Consider the following 10,648-nt stretch of genomic DNA (forward strand, 5'->3'; position numbering starts at 1 on the left):
TTTTGACTCGTTATTCGAGTCAGCTCGTGAGCCTATCAAGACGAGTTTTGCTGAGATTGAGCTTAACTTATTTATAAATTGAGATTCAAAATTAAGGTCAAGTACAACTCATTTATCTTAACGAACGAATTTTTATCGAGTTAAACATCGAGTCAAACTGGAATGACTTGGCTCATTTGCAACCCTATATCTGCTCGTCGTTTCCTTTCTTTGTTGGTTTCTCAATTCTCAAGCCGCCAACTTTATCTATGTGTATACAAAAAAAGATGATTAAAGTAATTTACTGATAATTATAAAAATTGTTACTCATCAACATATATTTTTATCCATAAAACATTTGTTTACAATTTAAGATCACAATAAACTACTAATGTGGGTTTCATTATTATAAATTCATTTATTTTAAAACCTCACGTCCTCGCCATATCAAAAATTTTATATTTTAATCTAACTCAAAATTAGTTTGTATTTTTTTTTAACTTACAAAATGATTATGAATTAACTTTAATATTATTTATAGTATTATAATTTTTTAGTTAAAAGTGATAATTAAAAAATAAAACTAAATAATATATGATCAAAGCTTCTGAATGAAAAATTGAATAATAATAACATAAAACAAACAATAACATTCAAGATCATCATGATCACAAGTAGCGAAGATCATTTCACTCCCTGTTCAACAGCTAATTCACAAGGAATTTTAGATAGTACAATACATGACTGAATACAGAGATATCTACAGGCATCCCATTCTTGCATTTGATGGCGTAAACAGGCACTAAACAAATGCAATACACAGGAGAACACCTCCTAAAGTAGTAAGATGAATACACAACAAGTACTCAGTGATCTACATAGACGTGCATTGCCATTCTTTCTGCAGCCGCATCCAGCTAACTGAGATTACTTGATCGTGTAACTGCCCAAGTAACTGCTTATGTACAAAAACCTTATTGCCCTACTTCATTCTGGAAGAGATTAAAAGACTGTAATAATAGACTAAAGAGCGCCCCCATACACGAAACTCCCTGCTTTGTGAGAGTAGAGAGAGGGTAGTTTTAGCGTGCAGCCTTACCTTTGTTTTCTTTATACAAAGAGACTATTTCCACAACTTCAACTAGTTACGAAAGAACAACCTACCATCGTCACTAAGATTCACCCATACCGTTAACAATAAACTAATATCTGGAAAAAGAAACAACCTACCCGGTTGAGGCCAAGACTATCTGGGTAAGTCTTTGAGAGAATTGCTCAGAAATTGCAGTCCAGAAATTTTTGTAAAAATGTATCTCTTTTGGCTGCCACAACTCGTCGAACCAATATCCCCCACTTTATGGCAGCCCAAATCATGCACCACCTAGCTTTATGTTTCCCATTCCTTGGAATATGGATATCAAAATCAGAAGGAACGAATCCAACAGCTCCGTTGCCTTGACAAAACGACATGTCCCCCTGAGCTGTTAGGTGACCAGCGGGATCCCAAGTGGTTCCTCCACCATAGGGCGCAAACCAAGAAACATTTGACATCAAACCATTACCTAATGTTTGAGCAAGATCTTCCATTGGTTGATAATGCTGTGCCACTGAAATTTCTAGTTCACTACCATCTTGCACATCGTAGTTATAAGGTAAATGTGCCGTACTATTGAAAATCATCTGTGGCTCGTGCTGATCTGAGAATCAATGTGGTGTTAAGGCGTCAGAAAAATGGTCATGAATTAGCAAATGGAAAATATGAACTTGAGTCACCAATGGGAGAAGAGAATCTAACAGGCTGTAAAGAATCTAACAGCCATCACACAATAAATGGATGTAGGCCTCGTTGAAGTAACAAAAGGGCAGGGGGGCCTGCTGAGGAATTTCAAAATGACAATTTAGATACTTTGATCCTATCCCATGATTGCGATTGATGATTTTAAGTCCTTAAGGATTCTTATTATTAGCTATCATGAGCAGCATGAAAATACCATTGTGGAGGTTTCATGAAAAGTTTTAGGAAAATTGTAAGGATTTGCCCACTACTCATTCAACAAATCGATCGTGTGATTGAGCTACTTCTTAATAAATCCAAGCTAGGAAGACGAGGGGAGAGGGGAGAGACAAGAATGAGAAATGACCATTAATACCTTGGTGCACCATTGAGAAGTCAAGAGGCTGCAGAACTGAACTTGGACTGCAGTAAGGAACAGACAGCAGGCTTGATGAAGCCACTGCAGGTCCATAGGCTGATGGATCATCAAGAGGAACAAAGCCATTTAAATTTTTGTAAGCGTGCATCCTCACATTCTCCACCAGCCGCTGTGAAAGAAATAGGGAAGTTATCACATTTGAACCAGGAGGCAACAATTCAAGACTTTTATTCAAGATATTGTGGCATATAATGATAACCAAAACAAAATGGGACCTACTTATGTTTAAAACCATTAACAAGGAGTAGCCACATCCATTCAAATATCTTCGATCAACCATCCAAAAAGATGGGAGATTATCTTTGAAACTATTAAAAGAGGAAAATTTTGATATGACAGCTATACAACCAACTTTGTTGTACGACACAAATGTTACACAATAAATCACTAACATGGGAAAAATATGGGTGTAACAGAGATAAGGATGCTAAGATGGATATGCAAGCATACAAGAAACGATATAAATAAGATGGTTTAGTTTTGTAACAAGTCCAATACAAGTTTCCCTTTTTTTCTTTTGAGAGATCTGACGTAGGCTTCCTGAAGGAGATTAGATGGAACAAAACAAGTATTAAGCAAAAGAGGTAGGATAAATTACGAAAAACTTGATAGAAGATACTTAGGTTTGCTATTAATTATATAGGCCTTGTAGAGGATAAGGTCATGGATAGAAATGAACAGAAAGCTGGAATTTATATAGCTGACCATATGTTGTTGTTGTTGCATTGATGAGCTGCCACCTTTCATAAACCAGTGATAGAGAAAGAAATTTGTTCTTTTATTTCATGCTTGTGTTGATTGTTTCACTTTAATCGTTCTTGCCTTTTCCCTGTATGTGTCTTAAGTGTGAGCTAGAAAGAGGGAGGAGCTACAATAGAAAAGCAGGTGCAGCAAGGAGAGGGAAGTGGGGGACTGCTAATGTTTTGTTCATGCTACACTTTGCCATGCAGATAAATCTCTTCATAGGGCAGCGGATCTACCCCAACAACCATATATCAAGTCTTTATCCCACTATGTGAGGTTGATATGCTAACATGAATTTTAGCTCTTAAGTCATTTCTATCAATGACCTTATCTTTTATAAGACTTGTGTAACTAATCCACTCTTCTCATAAGAGCCTCTATTGGTCTTCTTCACATGTGAAAAAGAAAATTCCAGCCATCTCTTTCCATATCCAAAAATGGTGCGGATGAGAAAACCACATCCAATAACTCAAGTGCCTATATCAATAACTCAAGTGAAATATTTGGAACAAGCAACAGTCCAAGGATTAACAAGACCCCATGAAGTCAGGACAAATCAAGAGAAAAGGGCGAAATGGAAAAGGAGAACTTTTTAGTACATAAGAAGATTGTAACTGGATTGGATAAGTACCCAAGAAAAGAAGGTGGACTAAGGGAAGGGTGTGAAGGTGTGGAGGGGACTTTCTTCAATATGCTACTTGTCTTTGTGTGCATATCTGTATTTACAACCCACCAAAACCATAAAAGTTCATAACATTATCCAACACTCTTCCATCCATGACTACAGTAACTTTATCCACACAATTCTCCATCCATGACCTCAACTGCCACATCTGTCATTCACCCCTTGACTGCTTTAGGTTCTAGCCACCAAAGGGTCAACCATATATATTGCTTTCAAGCATGAGCCTGAAGAACTATGGAGCAGGCATCAGGTTTTATTGTGTGAAGATATAGCATTTTCCCTAATCCATAAACATCCACAAACATTCAGGGAATTGTGATATAGAGGAACAAATGAGCAACTAGATAGACAGCAACAAAGGGAAACGATAAATGAGCACCAGTAATTTAGCATCTGGCTTCCTAAACTTGGGGCACCCAATTCTTAGAAGTTCTTATGGAGTATCAGAAGTGCCAGCCCAATACGATACTTCTCTAGGAAAGGAACTAAAAGCTAAACTGCCATCATTGTTATCATCCTTAACTTATAAAAGCCTTCTTATCCCAAGAAAGAAAAAAAAGGTGAAAATAAATACAATTCAAATAACAAAATTCTCTTTTGACAAAGTGCAGTAATTGATAATTATAAAGGTGAAAATCAGAAAGCATATGCATGATATCACTGTGTTGTTATCATGGAAAAGATTGAGATCATTAGGGAGAAAGAAAAACAGGAACTTGTGCTACGGAAAGGAAAAAAGTAAAAACTTATGCTATTTTGAACCAAAGCATGTTATGAGGATGTCATTGGTCAATATGTGGTGGCACTAACAAGAACTCTTAAAATTTTTCAATATGGCTAAACACAAGCCTATGTGATACTTGATGCAACTCCGAAAAATCTAGAACCCAAGGCAATAGGTTTTACTTTTATTGAAAAAGAGAACACGTATGATGAACTTTGAAAATCTTAAAGCAAATTTGCAACAACCATAGCACTGTGGCCCTAATGCAATTTGGAAACCTTTATTCTGTAAGGGTTTTGAGGTCTGTTTTATATACATACAGTTCAAAGAAGTAGAGCGAAAGCAAATATCTATTATGAGTAGATTTTGGAGAAAGTCTAACTCGTTGGAAAGTTCATGTAATTGAAATGAATTTCAGGCTAGGAATACACACCTTCTGATGTTCATTCAGCTCATCAAGTTTGTGGTAAGTCTGGTCTTCAAAGGTTGCTCCAACAACTTTGAAAACAGAATTAACCACAAGCCCAACCTTTTCCATGTTGTATATGTAGAACTTATTATCTAGAACACAATCAGAGGCGTGTTCAACAATTATCTCCCATGTTTTATTCGAGATCCTAAGTACCTACAGTTTCCAGGTTACAAATAAGGTTAATGGGCACCTCAATAAGCAATGTATTGATATATAATGTCTTCAATTTAGTACAGAAAGATTCTCTTACCTTGCGTAGTTTAACAGGCTCAACATGATACAACCTCAGGAAGTCCTTGACCGTGGTGATTCTTACATCAGTTAACCTTCTATGAAATGCTCCATCTTTTGCTATCCTCTCTAAGCGCCATATTTCATCATCCAAATTTGGAGGGTGATGCTTCTTATACGCTGAATATAAAAATCACCCCAGTGTTGTTATTGTTATTATGACTAACAGAAAACCATAAGAAAACTTAATCACAATTATATTGGTGGGTTTATAACAAAATTAAGCTCCAGCAGGATCAATGGCAAATAGGGGAAATAATTAGCAATTCAACAGGAGCATTCGGAAGAGACAACTACTATTAATAAAATCTATGACAATCACAAAATTAAAAAGCAACAGGTATACTTAAATGAAATAGTGTTCTTTGTGCATGCATGAATGTGCACAACTACAGATCAAGTATTTTATACTTGCAAAAAAGGCCAAAAGAGCATCATAATCATTTGCATAAAGTGATGGGCACAAATCCATATATACACATAATATTTCTCCAAAGAACTTTTATGTATGGCATAGAATTTTTGGAGTTCCACACAAAACTTAAAAAACAATAATTAACAAAAGAAACTATAACAAAAAGAATAAGATGTCATCCCTAGTGCACAAGGCTCCTTGCTTTGTGAGGGTTGGGGGAGGATTGTATTTGTACACAGGCATTCCCCCTAGTTTTCCTTTCTTTGTTTTTTTGTTTTTTGTTTTTTTTGGCAAAGAGGTTGTTCTCACTTCTCACAACTCAAACCCATGGCCCTACAATCACAAAGGAACAACCTTACTATTGCCACCAAGGCTTGGCTTGATAACTCTTAACGGCAAGAAATTAAAAATTTATAAATTTATAACTTAGGAACAAATTAAAAGTAACTCCTAGGAGGTTTTTAACTGTCCTTTAACCTTAAGAATGGGCATGCACACAACTATGTTCCGCGAATCCAAATTGCCAAAGTGATCACTCATAAGAATATGGCTCTAGTTGCATGGAAACCAAAAGCTGATATAATCAAGCATTAGAGTGACACAATGTTATGAAAGTGCAAAGAAGCTTTAAGAAAGTCACTTATTGTCTGACTAAAGGTCCATGTGAAATCCCAGCTGCTTAAAAAAGATTCTCAGGGTAGCAAGTGGAAGAATAAAAGTAGTTCAATAATTAATTATCCAAATGCAAACAGTGATTCATGAAGAGGGCGAAGGAAAGCCAATGAAAGGACTTACACTCTCCACGATGATCTTTTACTACAAACGCATCACTTCTTGCTTCTCTAATTCTTACGTCAGTGGAACTGCCTTGGACAGTTATTGCTCCTAATCTAAACCTCCGGCTTCTTATCCAGCTCGAATTATCAGTAAAGCTCACGTCGCCAACATAACCCACTCCATCTCTTAAGGTAGTTATCAATTCCCCAGTCACTAATGGCCTTTTCCCTTCCCTTGCATGCACAATTTGTGCTTTGAACTCCTCCTCAGTCCAATCCTCTAAATCATTAGTGCCAAAATCCCCATCAAGGGCAACAATTTCAACCTTAATTGAAGATAGGGGACCTGCTGATATAATTTCCTTGGAAACAGAGTCAACCAAAGCTATCTTAACAGGACCACTAGCATTAGACTCTATCCTGCTCCCAGTAAAAAGGGTAGAGGGCAACTTATCAACAAATTGCAATTGCCAAACCCTTGCTTCAGATGATTTCAATTGATGCAGTGATGGTCTGAAATAAGTCAAATGAAACTTTAGAATGTTACTGAAAAATCAGAGAAGTTCTTAAAAAGAAAGCAAGACCCATTGCTCAAAAGAAAATTAAACAATGTCCACAAATTTAATGATGCAGGCAAACCACAATCTACACGGTCAGAATAGAAATATCTGTGAAAATCAAATATGATCCAAGCTAAATCCTGTTATACTAGAAGAATCAAACGAGCATGATCCTTTGAACAGAGAGGTTGTGCAGAAAGAACGCATAGCAAACACTTGGAATACAGAACTTACATGGGGGAGGAGCCACAAAAAAGTCTTAATACACGTTCCACTTCCTCACTGACCTGTCAGACAAAGAAATGAGAATGAAGAACACAGAGGTCCAGTAATAGAAAGGATCCAACAGTAATGATGTTAATCATCATAATACCAATGAATAGATTCATCCCCTTGTACCTAAATGGGGACTTACAACATGTGCAGGCTCTAATAACATTTAACTCGTATTCATTAAGGTAGTGTTCGTTAATTAAGATATGGAGTAAAAAATGTCAGATATGGAAAGCATTTGGATGTTTGTCCTTTCCGACGCGTTTGTTAAATTTATCTAGTGACCTTTGAAAAATAAGTCACGTGACTTCTTATTTTAATTTTTTCAGATATGCTTATCTCCCCCCCCCTCAAGATAAACATATTTTAGTCTTACAGATAAAAATAAAATGACATTTGTGTCCTTTAGTGCATTCTAAAAAATTTAAGAAACAGTTTGATAAAAATCTTGAAATACTTTCTAGCCTTATTTTGACAATTCCATAATTTGGTCCGAAAAGCATTACACTCTTATCTTGATACTCTTTTATCTTGCTCATTTTAACAAAAACTATCTAAGAGTTTAATAAATTCACAGGTGTATGAATAAGAAAATTGGGGCATTTATTGGTTGAGTAATTGCTTATCACATCTGTGAGACATACTAGCCAGAAAATCTAAGAAATATAATGATGGATAACAGTATAGCCTGTATAGTTCATCAAGAAGAAAAGAATAATTGAGTTCCAAACCATGAACAAGTTAGTTTAAAGGCTGAAGTTCAACGTGAAGAGAAGAATAGATCATGAAAATTGAAAGGTACAGTTTTTTTTTTTTTTTTTTTTATGAATGAAATTTATTAAAGCAAAATACTATATTCTTTTCTACAGAAACACATAAAGCAAGGGAGCAGCAAGTGGTGGTAAACAATCTTTCAGGCATTTACTTGAAGTAAATCTCTGTATACTTTTAATTTGACAGAATGAAGCAGCTAAATCCTCAAAACTTAAATATCTTCCAGTTCTAGTCCTCCAAAGCTCAAATTACCAATTTATGAGCAGCCATGTTCAAAAGGTACAGATTTGATTTACTCAATCAAGATCTTGCAAATTGACACTTCCTAACGTGAACACTGTAAGAAAGAAGTGCATAGAGGAAAGGTCTCTTAAGGGGCGATAAAAATGACAAGACTGGTCATCTAAGAACCGAGAATTCATCCCTACCACTCTTCGCAGCAGGGGTTCAAACTTCAACACGAATTCAGGCGCTGAAAGTCCGTTCATCACATCTCTAACAACACTACAGAAATAACAACAATCCCCGCATCAATATCATCTCAAAATAGCCAATTGAAATGCCAAATAGGCACTGATACACAAAAGGCACCACTCACCTTGCAAGTGTAAGTCTTCGTTTGGGCTCCCCACTTTGAACTGCCAACAGAGCATCATCCTCGCAATCACCAAACTGCCGCTTCATACCATCAAAAAACCAATTATAGAATCGTTAACCACTTGAAACAACCAAAAACTCCCACCACCAAAAACCAGGTAAACAAAAATAGCCCAACTGCGGCTCCATATAAAGAGAGAGAAACGGGACATTTGCCAGGAAGGTAAATGGAACCTTCGACTGAATTACAAAGTGCAGCCCACCGCAAAAGTCAAGCAGATGACAAACCTCATCATATGTAATCGAATCTAGCTGAATACATCGTGATGATTTGAGTTCTTGTGATTCGTCTCTCTATGTGGGGTGGGGCCTAGTATTTATTGTTATTAGTGTGGTTTTTTGGAATCAACGAAGTTGTGTAAGAACAAAGATCAATTAATTAACGAGGGGATTGGACTCGACCGAGTTGAGATTCTACAAACAAACGAATCAACCGCGTAAAGACGGAAAACTACGTACCGGAAAAAAAACTAAAAGTACAACTTAAAAAAACATAAAATCATCCAAGCGCCGAACAATTGGAAGAGAGAGAAAATACAACGCGGTACCTACCTGCCGAGTAAACTGATGGTGAGAGAAGTCGGACAGTGGGCGGTCGGGAAGTAGATTCATCGAAGTTGCTGATAGAGTGACGTGGAAGACGCGGTTATAGGTGCGATTGGCCACGTGGTTTTGAATGAACTTCGATGGAATTCATTCCTCTCTCTCTCTGGAAAGTCGTCGGTCGCGCGTATTGAGTAAGCGAATCCATATGATATCTACACCACCGTAAGTTAACGGGATTCCGCGCGTCGAGTCCTTCGAATTCTAGAGGTCTTCCCTTGTTTGCGTTTCAAATTACTAATTACGTGCCCAACTCAAATGCTCTAACATTTTTACGTCTTAAATTTATTCTCTCTCTCTCTTTTTTTTTTTTAATTTATTATTGAGTATGTATTAAGCATTTTATTTATTAATTTGACATAATAATAATTAAGAGCAAAGCCACAAAGACAAATAAAGAGAGAGAAAATATGCCGGAGCATCTCAAATTATGCTGTCTAGAAGCACCCTCCCTCAGTCAGTCAATGAATTGATTTTTCCACGGCCCCTTTGTTATTGTTTCGATTTTGTTCGATAAAAGATAAACGATAACAAGAGCTTGAATAAAATGGTCTAAACCAAATGAACGTGGGAGGAAGCTCCATGCAACAGTTATTTTTATATAAATATCATGCGTAATAATAATATTATTATTTATTATTATCAAAAAAATATAATTATGCAACTACACCCTGTTAATGTCGAGACGAGATTTGTTCTCCTCTTAATTGTCCATTCAATAAAAATCAGTTATATCATTCAGATAACACATATAATTAAATAGTAATTATTTTAAATAAATTATAAAATCAAACAAAAAAATATAAAATCGTATATATTGATTGTAATTTTTGATTTTATAATTTTTTAAAGAAATAATAACTATTTAATAATGTGTGTTATTTAGATGATAAGACTAATTTTTATTGGATAGACAACGAAAAGAACAGTCACGCAAGACAACAGATCTCGACTCATTAATGTTGAGGCTCTGTAGCTTGTGTATTTCCAATTTTGAAATTGGTTTCTATTTTTTGCTTTTCAATATTTTTTTCAATACATATCACACATTAAGAATTATAAACTATACTATAATTTTTAAAACACAACATGTTCACAGTTTAAACAATCTTAGTATTATATGTTTCACTAAGCGTGGACTTATTTTTTAAATATTAGTTGGTCATGTTTTGTATTTTAAGACTTTTTTTTTAATATTTTATATTGTACTACATGATTTTTTTATATGACTAAATTTTAAATTATTTATAAGATGTTTAAATATAAGTTTTATATGTTTATATGATGATATTAGTTAAAATAAACTAGTGGAGTAGCAGGTGTTGTAAACTTAAAAGTAAATAAATAGATTGTATTGTCAAATAGAACAAATAAATAAATTGATTGTGTATTTAAAATTTGAATGATAAGTTATTAATTTATTTTATTTATGTCTTAGTGATTTCACTAAGTTATTTATTTTTGTATGTTGTAACTTAGAAT

General features: G+C 35.2%; 1 protein-coding gene across 3 annotated transcripts; it reads right to left on the reverse strand.

Annotated features, from left to right (window-relative positions):
* Positions 1-609: 609 nt before the first annotated feature.
* Positions 610-9,302, reverse strand: LOC127810710 (calmodulin-binding protein 60 B-like). 3 transcript variants are annotated; one of them, XM_052350333.1, is made up of 10 exons: positions 9,116-9,302; positions 8,505-8,584; positions 8,335-8,410; positions 7,094-7,146; positions 6,319-6,812; positions 5,068-5,228; positions 4,779-4,970; positions 2,130-2,301; positions 1,210-1,676; positions 610-1,031 (listed from the first exon to the last, which is right to left on the reverse strand). In XM_052350333.1, exons 1-9 carry the CDS (start codon positions 9,173-9,175, stop codon positions 1,255-1,257), a joined length of 1,710 nt encoding a protein of 569 aa, XP_052206293.1. In that variant the 5' UTR covers positions 9,176-9,302; the 3' UTR covers positions 610-1,031; positions 1,210-1,254. The 3 variants fall into 3 exon arrangements, with proteins under 3 accessions (XP_052206293.1, XP_052206287.1, XP_052206294.1); XM_052350327.1 differs by having other exon boundaries at positions 610-1,676; XM_052350334.1 differs by lacking the exon at positions 9,116-9,302 and adding an exon at positions 8,792-8,954 and having other exon boundaries at positions 610-1,676.
* Between the last annotated feature and the right edge of the window lie 1,346 nt (positions 9,303-10,648).

Source organism: Diospyros lotus, chromosome 1, assembly GCF_014633365.1.
Source record: "Diospyros lotus cultivar Yz01 chromosome 1, ASM1463336v1, whole genome shotgun sequence".
Lineage (NCBI taxonomy): Eukaryota > Viridiplantae > Streptophyta > Magnoliopsida > Ericales > Ebenaceae > Diospyros > Diospyros lotus.